General features: G+C 42.0%; 1 protein-coding gene across 7 annotated transcripts in view; it reads left to right on the forward strand.

The window, feature by feature from the left end:
• Positions 1-1,922: 1,922 nt before the first annotated feature.
• LOC147341525 (fibrous sheath-interacting protein 2-like) overlaps positions 1,923-18,096 on the forward strand; it is a 142,079-nt gene continuing 125,905 nt past the window's right edge. For 6 of the 7 annotated variants that reach the window (XR_015159843.1, XM_086389728.1, XM_086389729.1 and 3 more), the window contains exon 1: positions 1,923-2,330. Coding sequence is in view for 6 of the 7 variants with exons in the window: in XM_086389728.1 (XP_086245854.1) it covers positions 2,064-2,330 (267 nt within the window). In the remaining variant the exon portion in view is untranslated. The remainder of the gene's footprint in view (positions 2,331-18,096) is intronic. The other variant, XM_086389736.1, reaches the window with a different exon arrangement.

The raw sequence follows: 18,096 nt of genomic DNA on the forward strand, positions 1-18,096 counted from the left end.
ATTCATTGAAGCTACCTTTGAAGTTCCAGGTTTTAGATTTCAGCATTTTCTGCCTCAGGTGTGCTGATCTGTGTTCACTATAATCTGTAATCTCGAGAACCAGCTCTTTCTCCGGTTCAGGGATTACAATTTGTCCCATGACCTCAATTCTGTGATGTGGCCAAGAATGGTCATTGATTTTTAATCTGTTCATATTTTTTCTTCTGAGGGTGGGAATGATGACTTGCAAGCTCTTATTGGAGTGGAATCTTTCCTTTAGATTTTAGACATTGTTTTCTTTAGCTCTTTGGATACATCAGGGCTTCCCTTGTGGCGAAGCTGGTAAAGAATCCACCTGCAGTGCTGGAGACCTGGGTTTGATCCCTGGGTTGGAAAGGTCCCCTGGAGAAGGAAAAGGCCACCCACTCCAGTATTCTATCCTGGATAATTTCATGGACTGTATAGTCCATGTGGTAGCAAAGACTTGGACACGATTGAGTGACTTTCATTTCCCCACACTTGGATACATTAAAATATCTGAAAAAAGTCCACTAAAAGATATGGAAGACCGTTAAATGCATTATTACTAGTGAAAGAAGCCCGTTTCAAAAGGGTACGTGCTGAATGAGTCCATTTATATGCCATTTGGGGAAAAGGCAGAAGTATGGAGACAGACAAAAAACAGAAAAAAGATCAGTGGTTGCCAGGAGGAGGGAGGAGGGAGGAGTAGGAAGAACACAGAGGGTTTGCAGGGCAGTGAAAATACTCTGTTTGACAGTATAATGATGGATACACGTCCTTAATACATTTGTCCAAATCCATAGAAGGTACAACACCAAGGGTCCCCTGGTTACTTCTGCAAACTCCTTTGGAGCCTCTTTCCTCACTCCTGATATCTAGCCACTCCTGCACCTTTCTTAGATTCAGCATTTTGGCCCAGCAACTTTCATCCGGCTTAGGTATCCTTCAGGTTAAGCTTTTGTGTCTCTTCCTGAGTGGCCTTCCTTGACCTGACAACCCAAGTCAGAATCCATGTATTCTCTCTCCTTGTACCACGTTCCTTACACGGACACATCACCATTTGTGTATTTATTGGTTTACTGTCTGGGTCCCTGGTTGGGAGGCAAATTCCATGACAGGAAGGAAAGCATCTGTCTTTCTCCCTGAGGTCTTCCCAGCACCTAGCCCAGGGCCCAAATGGAATAGGTGCTCAGTTGACACAGGTGGAATGAGTGAATAAAGGAGGTTTACTCACCCATTCTGTAGGGGTTGATGCTGTTATCTCTGAGTAGTGACGTACCTGATGCCACACAACTAGCAAGTGGACATGAATGGGTAAGATCTCAGAATTACAGTTCTTAGGTGAATAGGCATCTTGGAAAGTATTTGCTAAGGGGATGGAAAGTAGGGGTGGGGGAGAAGTGGGGTGTGGAGCAAGTCAGTTTGGAAGATTCCTGAGCAGTGACTCTCGGGGAACTGGCCCCTGGCCAAGGACCTGCAAGACATAGTTTCAGGATTTACAATTGTTGAAAAACGTCCTCCGTTTTCATAATACAGATCGCTGATAAACGGCCCTGCGGGAAGGCTAATAGAAAACACAGCGCCTTCCCTGTAAGGGCAGGTTTTGCAGTTTATGGGAAGGAGGCAGGCTTAAAAGGCTCCAGGGAAACTGGCCCTCGCCCCCGCCTTCTACCATTTTCCTAAGCAGAGCAAAGGGCTGCGGGGCGCGGGAGACGCCACCGGTGATGCCAGGACCACACTCGCATAGAGGAAAGTAGATCTTGGTGACCCTGCATCCCGCAGGCTGCACATCGCTCTCCGCCCCACAGACTCCCACACCGCCCTCAGTCTGCACCTCACTTCTCAGACTCCACACGTCCCCACTGCAGCCCCTAGTAACCTCCAGTTCCCCCCTTGTCACCTAGCGGTCTCACATCAACGCACGAAGTGCGAGAAGCTCCTAGGGAAGGCCAAGTGCGGAGAGTCAGCGTGGAACCAACTCCCCAGCAGAGGGCGCGGGAGAGTCAAGGCCGCCACCGCCAGACCCCGCCTTTCTAAGAAACAGACTCTCTCCTTTGCCCCGCATGAGTTCGCCTATTCCTGTGTGCTCAGTGGCTAAGTCGTGTCCGACTCTTGGCGAGTCCATGGACTGTACCCCGGCAGGCTTCTCTAGCCACGGAATTTTCCAGGCAAGAATACCGGAGTGGGTTGCCATTTCCTACCCGAGGGGATCTTTCTGGCCCAGGGATCGAACCCGTGTCTCTTCTGTCTCCAGCATTGGCAAGCAGATTCTTTACCGCGGAGCTACCAGGGCAGCCCTAAATGGCCTTATGGATAGCCGAGAAATAAAGGTTAGTTATTATTATTATTATTTTATCATTTTCTGATGTATATTTAACAGGTGATCTTAAGAAAGAAACCAAGAATCTATGGACTGAGAACGGGACCGGGGACTGTGTTTAGCCAGTTTGCTTTTCTTTTTTTTTTTTAATTTAAATTTATTTATTTTAATTGGAGGCTAATTACAATACTGTATTGGTTTTGTTTCTTTTTTGGCTCCAGTTGCCGGGTGTGTTGTTTCGGCGTCCAGTGTGTTTTGTTTGTCTGTTAATGTGTAGGTTAAAAATCGTCTTTCTCGGGAGACTGGGGTTGTCTTACACACTCTAATATATACATAATAGATGACAAAGAAGGACCTACTGTGTAGCAGAGGGAACTCAGTACTCTGTACTGAGGAAAGAATCTTAAAAAAGAGTGGAGACTGGTGAATGTTATGTGGCAGCCTGGATGGGAGGGCGATTTGGGGGAGAATGGACATGTGTATGTATGGCTGAGGCCCTTTGGCTGTTCTCCTGAAATTATCACAACATTGTTAGTTGACAACAGGGAAGGTGTGACAAGACGTTTTATGGACATTAAATCCCCACAGCCCTTTTTGTGTTTCCTTTTTTGGTAAAGAACTTGCCTAGGAATGATATGGACCAAGTCAAAGAATGTTAGAGCTGGAAGGAATTTTTGAAATTAAACCGCCTTCTTGTTATTACATATGCGGAATAGGAAGCCCAGAGAGGATAATGACAGAGCACCTGAGTGCAGTCGGTTTCCAGTCTGGAGCTCAAGCTGGAAGCAGTATCTCTCAGGGAAAAGGAGTAGCAAGCTGTTCTCCTGTGAGTTTCTCTTGTGTCCGTGGGCCCACTATTTCTTATTCTCAATAGATGTGGGAAAGAGCACAGAAACAGAGGTTGTTGTCTCTCAATCTTGTATTTTTAATCTGGGAAGCTATTAAAGAGTCACACTGGGACAGATTTCAGGTTTATATTCCCACTTGAAGCTTTGGAAACTAGTCACTATTCCGACCAAAGCCTGTACAGTGTCACCCTTATTTGTCTTGGATGCTTGGGGCTAGTGCACTGGGACAACTCAGAGGGATGGTGTGGGGAGGGAGGAGGCAGGAGGGTTCAGGATGGGGAACACATGTATACCTGTGGCGGATTCATTTTGATATTTGGCAAAACTAATACAATTTGTAAAGCTTAAAAATAAAATTAAATTAAAAAAACACTTAAAAATTAAGGAATCAGTCACTCTGTTTTATTGGTTGATTTTGTTTCTTTGTATTTACATATTTTTAATTGAGTTATAGTTGATGTGCAATATTATGAAGTTCAGGGATACAACATAGTGATTCACAGTTTTTAAAAGTTATAGTCCGTTTATAGTTCTTATGACATATTGCTATATTCCATGTGCTGCACAATATGTCCTTGAAGCTTATTTATTTCATATACAGTAGTTTGTACCTAGGCATCCGTTACTTGGATCTTGTCCTTCCCGACTTTTTCTCCCCCACTGATAGTCAGTAGTTTGTTCTCTATATTGGTGAGTTTAGTTTCTTTCTTTGGGTCATAGTCACAAGCTTGCTTTACTTTTTAGGTTCCACATACAAGTGATATCATACAGTGTTTGTCTTTCTCTGACTTATTTCACTAAGCGTAATACTCTCCAAGTCCATCCATGTTGTTGCAAATGACAAAATTTCCTTCATTTTATGGCTCAGTAGTATTCCACTGTGTGTCTATACATATACACCACATCCTCTTTATTCCTCTGTTGATGGACACCTGGGTAGATTCCATATCTTGCTTATTGTAAATAGTACTGCAATGAATGCTGTGGTGCATGTATCTTTCCAAATTAATCTTTCTTTTTTTTTTTTTTTTCGGATATCTCCCTAGGAACACTCACCCTCTTTGAGAAGCTGGTGGAATATCCAGAGGTTGATGGCCTAGCTCAGAAGTCAGTGGTCAGTGACCAAAAGTCATGGTGACCAGTTTTCCAAAATGCTGCCAGTAGCTCCATGCTTACTTACGGTAGCTTCCTCCTCTTCTCCACTGAGCACTGTGGATAGAGACACTCAACAGGATGGGTGGCATAAATGTGGTGGTTACGTGAATCCTTTGTGGACACAAAGTTTGTGGAATCTGAGCACCAAATGCTGGGACATCCTTGTCTGTAACTGAGGCCCGAATGCCCCCCGTGTGTCATTTGCCATGCTGTGTCATCCTTCCCTCCAGTAATGACCAGGTCCACTCTACTATGGTGTCTGTCTCCGCTTGTTGTCATGGCTTTGTCAACTGAGCTAGGCTAGAGCTTCTTTTCCTGGGATTGCTTTCCCTGTCCTGAGTGAAGGTTGGCCGGAAGAAAAGCTGGGGCAAGATTTGGCAGGTGGGAGTGAAGCCACGGCCATTATGTTCTGAAGTTGGGTGTAAGGGCAGGTGCGATTGCCGCTTGTATGCATTGGCACTGACGCCCTGGCACCCCTTGTTGCCGTGGGCCAGCAGGGGGCCTGCAGCGACTCACCCACAGGGTGATCTCCTACAACAGCTCCAGACCCTGGGCCGTGTGCACGTGCAGCTCTGTGTCAAAGGATGCCGGCTCCTTCTCCAGAATGGAGACGGTAAGAGGCAGATGTATGGATCACAGGATTTTATGCCTTCATGGGTTTTAGCTTGTCCTTGTGGGTTCAAGGGAATCCTTGCAGCTTCCACTTGGTCTTTGCTCTCCCCAGTTCATATACACCTGTCTGCCCAGCTGTTAGCCTTGAATATCTCCAGTGACTTCAGGCCACCATCAAATGTGAAGGCAATAGCCTTTCATAGACTTCATCTCGGCTCCCACCAGTGCGTGAGATCTAGTCTCTATAATATATCCCTCATGGCCTTTCACTCTGCTTCTCTCATCAAACCCTACAACTGGGTTTTGCTGTATTGTTTAGTCGATCAGTCGTGTCTCACTCCTTGCAATCCCATGGACTGTAGCCCGCCTGGCTCCTCTGTCCATGGATTTCTCTGGGCAAGTATACTGGAGTAGATGGCCAACTCCTTCTCCAGGTGATCTTCCTGATCCAGGGATCAAACCTGAGTCTCCTGCTTGGCAGGTGGATTCTGTACCACTGTGCCACCAAGGAAGCCAATTGTGTGTGTGTGTGTGTGTGTGGTGTTTGTGTGTGTGTATTTCAGATTGTTTTAAGCCAGTCATCTCCTGATGGTGACTTCGGTCGTTCCCATGCCTTGGCTGTTGTAAATAGCGCTGCTATGAACATTATGGTGCCTGTGTCTTTTCAAATTAGAGTTTTCATTTTTTTTTCTGGATCCAGGAATGGAATTTCTGGATCAAATGGTAATTCTATTTATAGTTTTTGAAGAACCTGCATACCATTTTCCATTGTGCCTGTACCAATTTATACTCCCACCAACAGTATAGGAGGGTTTCTTTTTCTCCACACCCTGTCTACCATTTATTTGTAAATTTTTGATGATAGCCATCCTGACCTGTGTGAGGTGTTACCTCATTGTGGTTTTGATTTGCATTTCTCTGTTGCTTAGCCACGTTCGTCATCTTTTCATGTGCCTCTTGGCCCTCTATGTCTGCTTTAGAGCATGTCTATTTAGGTCTTCTGCCCATTTTTTGATTAGGTTGTTTATCTTTTCTGCATTGAGTCATTATGAACTGTTTGTGTGGTTTAGATTTCTTAGGTTTACTTTTTCAATTTCATCTTTAATTGTTTTACAGTGTTTTGGGGGCCATGCTGCATGGCTTGTGGGATCTTAACTCCAAATTAGGGATTGAACTCGTGCCCTCAGCAGTGAGTGAGGGGTGCTAACCACCGTACTGCCAGGAATTCCCTATATTTTGGATATTAACCCCTTCTCAGTTGCACCCTTTGAAAATATTTTCTCCTATTCAGTAGGTTTTCTGTTAGTTTTTTTGATGATTTCTTTTGCTGTGCATAATAAGCTTTTCAGTTTCATTAGGGCCCATTTGTTTCCTTCTGCTTTGATTGATATTTCTTTTGCCTTGGGTGATTGATGTAAGAAAATGTCACTATGATTTATGTCACAGAATGTTTCACCTATGCTTTTTCTAGGAGTTGAACAGTGTCTTGTTTTACATTTAAGTTTTTTAACCATTTTGAGTTTATTTTTGTGTATGGTGTGAAGAAATGTGCTAATTTCACTCTTACATGTGTAGCATCCAGTCTTCCCAGTGCCGCTTGCTGAAGAGACTGTCTTATCCAATGCATAGTTTTGCCTCTTTTGTCATGGATTAATTGACAGTAGGAGTGTGGGTTTATTTTGGGAGTCTCGGTTCTGTTCCTTTGATCTATATGTCTGTGTTTGTTCCAATACCATGGTGGTTTGATTACTGTGGCTGACAAAAGAATTTTTCGTTTCTCAAAAAAATGAAAAGATATGTACATGACAATTTACTAAGGCTCTATTACCCTTGCTTTCTCTTTTTAGTGTTAATTGTAGATTATTTCTTTTTTTAATATTTTTCTTTATTACTCTCTTTGGCTGCACTGGGTCTTTGTTGTGGCATGTGGGATCTTAGTTCCCTGACCAGGCATTGAACCCAGGTCCCCTGTAGTGAGAGTACAGAGTCTTAGCCATTGAACCGCCAGAGAAGTCCCACCCTTGCTTTCTTTTTAAGAAGTATCTATTGATTTATTTTTGACTGTGCTGGGTCTTGGTTGCTTCGTGTGAGCTTTCTCCAGTTGTGGTGAGTGGGGGCTGCTCTCTAGTTGTACTGCACGGGCTTCTTATTGCAGCGGCTTCTCTTGCTGTGGAGCACGGAATCCAGGGTGCTTGCGCTTCAGTAGTTGCAGCTCGTGGGCTCAGTAGTTGTGCTTCCCAGATTTTACAGCCTGGCAAGCCGATTCTTTTCCACAGAGCCCCCTCGGAAGCCTAGTTCCCCCTTACATATAGAACAAAAACAGTTTTGCACAGTTTTTTCCAAATCTTGATTTCCTCCCTTTCAACACTATGTCCTGTGATACTGCAGATTCTCCAAATTCTGAACATTTTGATTTCATTCTCTAAGGAAGGAGCTTGCAAGACACATGGATGAGACTGCATTCAGATTGCACATGAGTAAACCTGAAAAAAATTTGGCAGATGAGCCATCCTAAAACCTGCTTCTGGGCTTGGACACTTTTGTCCTGGACATTCTCACGTTGATTTGTGCTTATGGCCATTTCCATGATTGGAAAATAAGATTTGAACTCTCAGTTCAGTTCAGTCGCTCAGTTGTGTCCAACTCTTTGCGACCCCATGAACAGCAGCACGCCAGGCCTCCCTGTCCATTACCAACTCCTGGAGTCCACTCAAACCCATGTCCATTGAGTCGGTGATGCCATCCAACCATCTCATCCTCCGTCGTCCCCTCCTCCTCCTGCCCTCAGTCTTTCCCAGAATCAGGGTTTTTTCTAATGGGTCAGCTCTTCGCATCAGGTGGCCAAAGTATTGGTGTTTCATCTTCACCATCAGTCCTTCCAATGAACACCCAGGACTGATGTCCTTTAGCATGGACTGGTTGGATCTCCTTGCAGTCCAAGGGACTCTCAAGAGTCTTCTCCAACACCAAATTTCAAAATCATCAATTATTCTGCGGTCAGCTTTCTTTAAAGTCCAACTCTAACATCCATACATGACCACTGGAAAAACCATAGGCTTGACTAGACGGACCTTTGTTGGCAAAGTAATGTCTCTGCTTTTGAATATGCTGTTTAGGTTGGGCATAACTTTCCTTCCAAGGAACAAGCGTCTTTTAATTTCATGGCTGCAATCACCATCTGCAGACTCTGAAAGTGACAGTTGCTCAGTCCTGTCTGACTCTTTGACACCCCATGGACTATATAGTCCACAGAATTCTCCAGGCCAGAACACTGGACTGGGTAGCCGTTCCCTTCTCTCGGGGATCTTCCCAACCCAGGGATCGAATCCAGGGCTCCTGCATTGCAGGCAGATTCTTTACCAGCTGAGCCACCAGGGAAGCCCTTAGGAGCTCTAAGGGGTAACAAATGGGATCAGTAAATTCAAGCTCACGGAAATAGCCCATTACCAGTGAGAACATAGTTCCCAAAGGAAAAAAATAGAGCCACTTTTCCTACACCTGTGGTACCTACCTATCTGCCATCTATCTATCTGAATATATACAGATACAATCTCTTCCTATAAAGTTCAGGTCCTTGTAACACAAATGTCCTTTAGGGAGGAAATTAGCCCTCCTAAACTCAATCCTTCCATCTTATGAGTAGTTCATATTGGGACTCAATGTGACCTGAAAGTACTTAATGCACTGAGGAGCTGGGTTATAAGAGAGTTCAATTGAACTACTTGAAATATTCAAAACCAAGCATAATCTGAGGTAAAATGAGTGATTTTGTGAATATTTCAGTGCTGGCACAAGGGAGTAATTGGTTCAGAGAACACACTATAGGAGTAACTAGCATCTGTTTAGTTGCACCAAGATGGATGGGGTGGAAAGCTTAAAGTCCATGTTCTCCCGCTGTTGTTTTTCAGTGTTTGGTAATGCAAGGTAGGGAGTGGCAGCACTAAATCTATCAATGAAAACAAAACCAAAACTGAACAATTGCAGACAAAATTCTAGTGACCCATAAAGGGTAAAAAATAGAATTGTAATATATAGTCTACTAATGCCTTGAAGATATCACACAGATTCAATGTTATGAAACTATCAAATACATAAGTGAATATTCTCTTGAGGAATTTCTAGTCTCAGGACTTTTTTAAACCACTTTTTGTGGTACAATTAGGAACAAGTGGGTTTTGTGGAATTTGTTTGGTGTTGCTGGGGTCAATTCAGGGTAGATTTGGACCTGTGTTAATCTGAAGTACTTTTTCATTTCCTCAAGTAGTGATGAGTTATTTCTAGGTCATGAGATCAGCAGGTGAATACTTGAGACCATAGAAAACCTTAAGTTGTATCAAAGAAGCACTGGTAGGAGGAAAAATCAGGAAAGTTTTATTATTAGCTTTGCTGCAGAGCCCTGTGTGAGGGTTGTGATGGACCTGGGCTGCAGACCTGACAGGGGTTGGAGTGACGGGTCTGGAAACCTGGGCTGGGAGCCTAAGGCCAGGGGCTGGGCTCACAGCCAGTCTGGCCAGGGCTTGGGAGGCTCAGGCCTCTGCTCTGTCACACAGGCAAAGAAAACTCACAGGGAAAGAAAACCTGACGTTTTGGTGACTTGCTTCTCCTGGCTTTACATAGTGATCTCTTAGAGGAGTTCTCAAGGGCGAAAGAGCAAGAAGAAACAAGGGTAAAGAGAAAATGTTCTCATCTGTGTCCAGACTACAGCATGAATACCCAAGAATATCCTTTTCTCTTGCTTTTTTTTCATTCAGGTATATTTGACATACACTAGTTTCAGGTGTGTAACATAATATTTGTTGTTCGCATACATTACAAAATGATTACCACAAGTGTAGTTAAGGTCCATCACCATACAGTTACAGATGATTATTTCTAGTGATGAGAAGAAACTCATTTTTGTTAGTGCTATTTTTTTTTTTTTTTTGTCCACGACTCGTACCTTTCAGGATCAGTTCCCTGACCAGGGATTGAACTTTGGTCATGGAAGTGAAAGCTCAGAATCCCCACCGCTAGATCCCAAGGGAACTCCCAAGAAGAAACTCTTAATATGTTTTTCCTTTTCTCTTTTGCAAATATAACAGACTTGCTTTCTGTAATCATTATTGGGAATAGAGACCTAATGCTGGCCCACATACCCCAGTGTGGGCTCTGGTTGTTTAGGGAGGTACATTTTGGTTGGTACCACTGGTCCATTTGAATCCTCCCAAAATGAGCCCTATTGCGCTTTCTTATTGGCTCAGATAATAAAGACTCTGCCTGCAATGCAGGAGTCCTGGGTTCTATCCCTGGGTTAGGAAGATCCCCTGGAGGATGAAATGGCATCCCACTCAATATTCTTGCCTAAAAAATTCCATGGACAGAAGACCCTGGTGGGCTACAGTCCACGGCATTGCAAAGATTTGGACATGACTGAGTGACTAACACTTTCACTTTAAAAATGAGCTCTATTACACTCGTCTTCTTGATGTACTCATGTAGAGGAAGGATCCTAAATCCTAAAATTACAGAGCAAAATGAGGAGTCAGGCAAGGGGAGGAGGCTTCCAGTGTCACAATTTGTAGTCTGGGAACTTCCAAAATGATTAAATGCCATGTAAATACCATTAACTAAGATGCTGAGTGGAAGGTGTGGTTTCATTGACATGGTTTTGTTAATAGTTGCCAGACATCCTGGGAAAAGACTTTGTGTGACCCCACCTCCACAATTAAAAAAAATTTTTTTTATTGAGGTACAATTGACATACATTATTTTCTTAGGCTCCAAAATCACTGCAGATGGTGACTGCAGCCATGAAATGAAAGGACACTTGCTCCTTGGAAGATAAACTATGACCAACCTAGACAGCATATGAAAAAGCAGGGACATTACTTTGCCAACAAAGATCAGTCTAGTCTCAGCTATGGTTTTTCCAGTAGTCATGTGTGGATGTGAGAGTTGGGCCATAAAGAAAGCTGAGTGCTGAAAAACTGCTGCTTTTGAACTGTGGTGTTCGAGAAGACTCTTGAGAGTCCCTTGGAGTGCAAGGAGATCAAACCAGTCCATCCTAAGGAAATCAGTCCTGAATATTCATTGGAAGGACTGATGCTCAAGCTCCAGCTCCAATACTTTGGCCATCTGATTCAAAGAACTGACTCATTGGAAAAGACCCTGATGATGGAAAGATGGAAGGCAGGAGGAGAACTAGACAACAGAGGATGAGATGGTTGGATGGCATCACTGACTCGATAGATATGAGTTTGAGCAAGCTTCAGGAGTTGGTGATAGACAGGGAAGCCTGGCGTGCTGCAGTCCATGGGTCACAAAAGTCAGACACGCCTGAGTGACTGTAATGAACTGAACTGACATACATTATATTAGTTTCAGGTGTATAACACAGTGATTCAGTTATCTTATACACGGTGAAATGACCACAGTAAATCTAGTTAACATCATTACCACGCCACAATTTTTCTTATAATGAGAACTTTTAACAGCTACTTGGTCAACAACTTTCAAATGGACAATACAAATATTATTAACTATAATTACCACCTTGTACATTACACATCCCCCTATGACGTGTTTGTACCTTTGAATCCCTTCACCATTTTTTGAACCTCTGGGGACCACCAATCTGTTCTGTTGTGTGAGCATTAAAAAAAATTTTTTTTTGGCAGATTGTTGCTTGTTTTGAGAGTCCTCCATGTAAAAGGAGAAGAAAATGGCAACCGACTCCAGTATTCTTGCCTAGAGAATCCCCTGGACAGAGGAGCCTGGTGGGCTGCTGTCTGTGGGGTCGCACAGAGTCAGACACGACTGAAATGACCTAGCAGCAGCAGCAGCATGTAAAAATGATATCATACAATATCTATCTTTATGATTTATTTCACTTAGCATAGTGCTCTCAAGGTTCATCCATGTAGCCAATTCAAAGTTTCCTTTTTGTGGGTGAATAATGTTCCATTGTATATACAGGTATGCCTCATTTCTTGTGCTTGACTTTAATGCACTTTGCAGATATCGTGTTTACACATTGAGCTTTGTGGCCACCTTGCATCTCCAAGTCCAGTGGTGCCATTCATCCAAAAGCATTTGCTCACTTCTTGCCTCTGTCACATTTCGGTCCTTTTGGGAATATTTCAAGCTTTTTCATCATTGTTATATTTGTAATGCTGATCTGTGATCAGTGATCTGTTACTATTGCAAAAGTATTCGAACTTGCTGAAGGCTCAGAAGATGGTTAACATTTTTTAGCAGTATTTTTCAATTAGGGTATTTATGCTATTGTCTAAGACATAATGCTATTGCACACTGAATAGAATGCAAATACAGTGTAAAAATGACATTTATATGTATTGGGAAAACAAGAAATTTGTGTGGATGACGTTGTAGTGCTATTTGCCTCATTACTGTGCTCTGGAGCCAAACCCACGGTATCTCCGAGCCATGCCTGTATACACGTGTTCTTTGTCCATGCATCCGTGGATAGACAGTGAGGTTGTTTGCTTATCTGGCTGTTGCAGGTAATGCTGCAGTGAACACGGGGGTGCACACTGTGGCTGACCTTGTTCTAAAATGCCTAGTTCCACTCTCCTGCCTTAGATCTCTTGATGGTGTTGGACTCTCCTAGGTGAGGCGAAGGGCTGGTAGGACCATGGTGTTTCACCACTCAGGCAACATCACCACTATCTAGAATCCTGAACCTGAGGGTAGAACCGAATCAGCTGACAGTGTCCTGAGCCCGCAAAAGCCGGAGGGTGGGGACAGGTTGGCGTATGCAGAAATGACGGTGGTCTGCCTCTTTCCCTCCAATTACTGGCTGGGCAGAAACTGAGTTAGAATGGACTTGAACCTAGTTAGGTGAACTTGCCTTAGCATTCAAGACTAAAATATTAAGGCAGTATCCAGAGCTTCAGCAACTCTCGTGTCCCAGTAAGACAAGTCACAAGCCCCCTGAGCCCCCTTGCCAGACCACCTTTCTAACTCTCAAGAGGTTAGACGGATAAAAGACCCCCTCAGTCATCGTTCTGTCTAGAAAGCCAGCATGTTCCTTCCTAGTAACTATTTAGTTCAGACTGAAGATGGCCTTTAAATTGGTGCTGTTTCCCTCATTATGACTTTGAAAGGGGTTGAGTTTTTATCATGCCCAGCCCCCTCCAAAGACCAGGGTGACACTGTCCCTAGTGAGGAGGGGCAGAGCAGCTGGACTGCTGGTAGAGCACTAACATTTCTTTATCCTGTTACCAGGCAAAGCACTGACAGCAGGGACACGGTACTGTTTGCGAGCGGGCTTACATGTAGGACGTGGAAAATAATCCAAGAATACTAAAAGTGAGAGGACAGGAGCAAAGCAGTAAGCCTAGACCAGAGCTTGGCACATACAGTCTACCATCCCTAAGGGTGGGCTGGAGGGAGGGATGCAGCCTTAACCTTCCTACAGTATTTTGGCAATGAAATAGTTCCTTCCATTTCATCAGTAGCGTATAGATTTGCATGTTGTGTTTTTCTCTCAAGACCTTAACTGCCCAAGGCTTACGAGTGGGAGGGCCAAGTGTTGGTGATATCAGAGGGCTGTAATTCTCAGACAAATGTCCTCTGTGCCCTTGGGTCACCCTCTCATCATAATCCTGTATGGACCCCAAAGGGCCACATTGTTTTCGGGCCCAGCTGGAGTTGGGTGCCTCTGCTGCCACTGCAGCCCCAAACACCCAGGCCCCCCATGCCACCCTTGCCTCCTCCACCTGTGCCCTCCTTTGTGTGAGCTTGGTTTGGCCTGGCAAGGGCCCCTGTCTACAGCATTCATTTTGTGGCCCCTGTCTTGTAAGACCTGTTTCCTATGACAGTTTTTCTAAGGTGTTTTTCTGCCAGTTTCAAATTTTTCATAGCACCTCAGCAAGAGCACTTCAGTGAATGCCTGATAGATGAACTGAAAAAGTGAAAACACTGTGTTTTTATAGGGCTTTTGGGGGGTATTTCCAGGAAACATGTGAATTCTCTTGTATACTTGTTTTTATATGTGAAATGGGATTAGTACTCTATGGATAAGAATTGCTGAGGGCTTCCCTGGTGGCCCAGTGGTTAAGAATTGGCCTGCCATTGCAGGGTACATGGGTTCGATCCCTCGTCTGGGAAGATCCCACGTGCCGCAGAGTAACAAGTCCCATGTGCTGCAACGACCGAGCCTGAGGGCTGCAACTACTGCAGCCTGCATGCCCAAGAGCCCGTGTGCCACAGTTAGAAGCCACCATATGAGAAGCCTCCACACCACAACGAGAGAGCAGCCCCTGCCTGCTGCACCTAGAGAAAGTCCATGGGAAGTGATGAAGACCAAGCCCCGCCAAAAGTAAATAAATAAAACTGTTGTCAAAAAAAAAAAAAAAAAACACAAAAACAAAAAACAAAGAATTGGTAAGGAATGTCAAGCTGGTCCCTTTTCATGAGATGACATCCCTGAGTCACATTCGCTGGGCCCTGCACTTCTCAGGCATATACAGGTGAAAGATGCGGTGGGGAAAGTCTCAGTGACAGAACGGTGTGCCTCAAAATGTGGCCGAGCTCCATTCATGATGATGAGTTCAGGCACGAGCCTGGACTTCTAGGGAAAACACCCTATTTCAATTCTCAGTATTAAAAAAAAAATAAGTTAGTTGCTTAGATCTTCTAAGCAATGTCCTGGTTGTTTTGCACACTCTTCTTCATTTAATCAAAAAGAAAATCGACGAGTAAAGTGTTATCAACATTCCCATTTTATATATGAGGAAACTGAGGCGCAGAGGCTTTAAGAAAGTAATTAGTAGGTTAAAGATGATGTATTGGTGAGCCTATTTGTCTATACTTAATAAACTTTGTTGATAAGGGCATTTTCTGTTAGCTATTTGGGAAAAAAACTCAATTTCAATTCTCTTAAAAAAATTAAGTATGTTACTTAACTCTATTAAGCATGTCCTGTGTATTTTATAACCTCTGTTTCATTTAATGAAAAATTAGAATCAATAAGGTAAAAGAAAGTGTACCAGGCTGTGGGGTAAAAATAAAGATTTTAACACTCTTAAAAGAAAAAAAACAATATTATATATGTTAGTTAGATCTCCTAAGCAATGGTAGGTGTTTTTCACGTTAAGCTTCATCTAATTCAAAAGAAAATCAACGAGGAACGTGTTCTCAGTATTTCCATTTTACAGATGAGGAAACTGAGGCACAGGGGCAGTAATGAAGTTACAAGAAGTGAAACGGATAATGTCTTTGAGAGTGTATTTATCTACACTCAATAAACTTTGTGGAAAGGGGCATTGTCTATCTAGATTGTTGGAGAAAAACACTCAACTTCAACTCTCTCTTCTAAAAAAAAAAAGAAATGAAGTTTTTCCCTTAGATCTACTAAGTAACATCCTGGATGTGTCATATGCTCTGTTTCATTTAATTAAAAAAAAAAAAAAAGAGCACTCCCATTTTATAGCTGAGTAAACTGAGGCACAGAGACATTAAGGAAGTGACTATTAAGTGAAAGAGATGCTTTCTGGTGAGCGTATTTATGGACACGGTAAAATTTGGAGAAATGGCCCTGTCTGTAGATTGTTGGTGAAAAAAGCTCAATGTCAACTCCATCTATTAGGAAAAAAACAAAATTAGGTATGATACTTAGATCTACCTAGCAACGTCTGTCTTCTTTTACCTGCTTGCCTGCATTTAATTCAAAAGAAAAACTACACAGAAGGTGTAATCAAAGTTCCCATTTTATAGACGAGGAAACTGAGGCCCAGAGGTATTAATGAAGTAACTAGAAAGTGAAAGAGATGATTTTTGGTGAGTGTACAGATCTATACTTAGGAAACTTTGTGGGAAAATGCATTGTCAGTCCAGATTATTGGGGAAAATTCTCGACTGCAACTCATTCTTCTAAAAAAGAAAACAAAATTAAGCATGTTACTTCGACTGCTAAGCAATGTCCTCGGTGTTTTAGACGGTCTGCTTCATTTAATTGAAAACAAAATCTACAAGGAAATTGTTGTCAATATTCCCATTTATACTTCAGGAAGCTGAGGCATTAATGAAATTGTTAGTAGATGTTTTTGCTAACCATATTTATCTGTATTTAGTAAACTTTGTGGGTAAGGCCTCATCTATCTAGAATGTTTAGGGGAAAATCTTGATTTTAATTCTATTAAAAAAAAAACCCAAATTAAGTATGTTACTTATCTCTACTAAGCATATCCTCAGTGTTTTACATGCTCTACTTCATTTATTTTTTAATTTAAATGTATTTATTTTGATTTGAGACTAATTACTTTACAAAGAAAATGCACAAGGAAGGTGTTATCAACATTCCCATTTTATAGATGAGGAAACTGAGACAGACAGACATTACTGTCGTTACTAGTTAGGGAAATACATGCTTTTTGTTGGGCGCGTTTGTCTATTTATTAAACTGTGTGGGAAAGGGCATTGTCTGGCTAGATTGTTGGGGAAAAAACCCAATTTCAATTCTCTGTATTAAAAAAAAAAACATGAAGTGAGTTGCTTAGATCTTCTAAACAATGTCCTGCTTGTCTTGCACGCTCTTCTTCATTTAATCAAAAAGAAAATCGGCTCTAAGAAAGTAGTAGGTGAAAGATGATGTATCGCTGAGCCTTTTTATCTATATGTAATAAACTTTGTTGATAAGGGCATTGTCTGTTAGATATTTGGGGAAAAAATTCAATTTCAATTCTCTTAAAAAAACTAAGTATGTTACTTAACTCTACTAAGCATGTCCTGCATATTTTTCATGCTCTGTTTCATTTAATGAAAAATAAGAATCCGTAAGATAAGAAAATCTACAAGGCTGTGGGTTAAAAATAAAGTTTTTAACACTCTTAAAAGAAAAAAAAAACAATATTATGTATGTTAGTTACATCTCCTAAGCAATGCTCGGAAAACAGCTCAATGTCAACTCTGTCTATTAGGAAAAAAAACAAAATTAGGTATGATACTTGGATCTACCAAGCAAAGTCTGTCGTGTTTTACCTGCTTGCCTGCGTTTAATTCAAAAGAAAAACTACACAGAAGGTGTAATCAACGTTCCCATTTTATAGACGAGGAAACTGAGGCCCAGAGGTATTAATGAAGTAACTAGAAAGTGAAAGAGATGCTTTTTGGGGAGTGTAGAGATCTATACTTAGGAAACTTTGTGGGAAAGTGCATTGTTGGTCCAGATTATTGGGGAAAAATCTCGACTGCAACTCATTCTTCTAAAAAAACAAAAACAAAAACAAAATTAAGTGTGTTACTTTGACTGCTAAGCAATGTCCTCGGTGTTTAGAAGGTCTGCTTCATTTAATTGAAAACAAATACTACCAGGAAATTGTTGTCAATATTCCCATTTATACTTCAGGAAGCTGAGGCATTAATGAAATTGCTAGTAAGTGAGAGAAATGCTTTTGCTGATGGTATCTATCTATATTTACTAAACTTTGTGGGTAAGGCCCCATCTATCTAGAATGTTCGGGGGAAAAACTTGATTTGAATTCTATTAAAAAAAAAAACCCCAAATTAAGTATGTTACTTTACTAAGCATGTCTTCAGTGTTTTACATGCTCTGCTTCGTGTAATTACAAATCAAATGCATGAGGAAGGTGTTATCAACATTCCCATTTTATAGATGAGGAAACTGAGACACAGAGACATTACTGTCGTTACTAGTTAGGGAAATACATGCTTTTTGTTGGGCGCGTTTGTCTATTTATTAAACTGTGTGGGAAAGGGCATTGTCTGGCTAGAATGTTGGGGGAAAAACCCATTTCAATACTCTGTATTAAAAAAAAATTAAGTGGGTTGCTTAGATCTTCTAAGCAATGTCCTGGTTGTTTTGCATGCTCCTCTTCATTTAATCAAAAAGAAAATCGATGAGTAAAGTGTTATCAACATTCCCATTTTATATATGAGGAAACTGAGGTGCAGAGGCTTTAAGCAAGTAATTAGTAGGTGAAAGGTGATATATTTGTGAGCCTATTTATACTTAAAAAACTTTGTTGATAAGGGCATTGTCTCTTAGATTTTGGGGGAAAAAACCTCAATTTCAATTCTCTTAAAAAAATGAAGTCTGTTACTTAACTCTACTAAGCATGTCCTCAGGGTTTTACATGCTGTGCTTCATTTAATTAAAAATAAAATCTACAAGGAAGGTGTTAGCAGCATTCCCTTTTC

Source organism: Bos grunniens, chromosome X, assembly GCF_055505025.1.
Source record: "Bos grunniens cultivar Pamir isolate PY7600 chromosome X, Bosgru_T2T1.0, whole genome shotgun sequence".
Taxonomy (NCBI): Eukaryota; Metazoa; Chordata; class Mammalia; order Artiodactyla; family Bovidae; genus Bos; species Bos grunniens.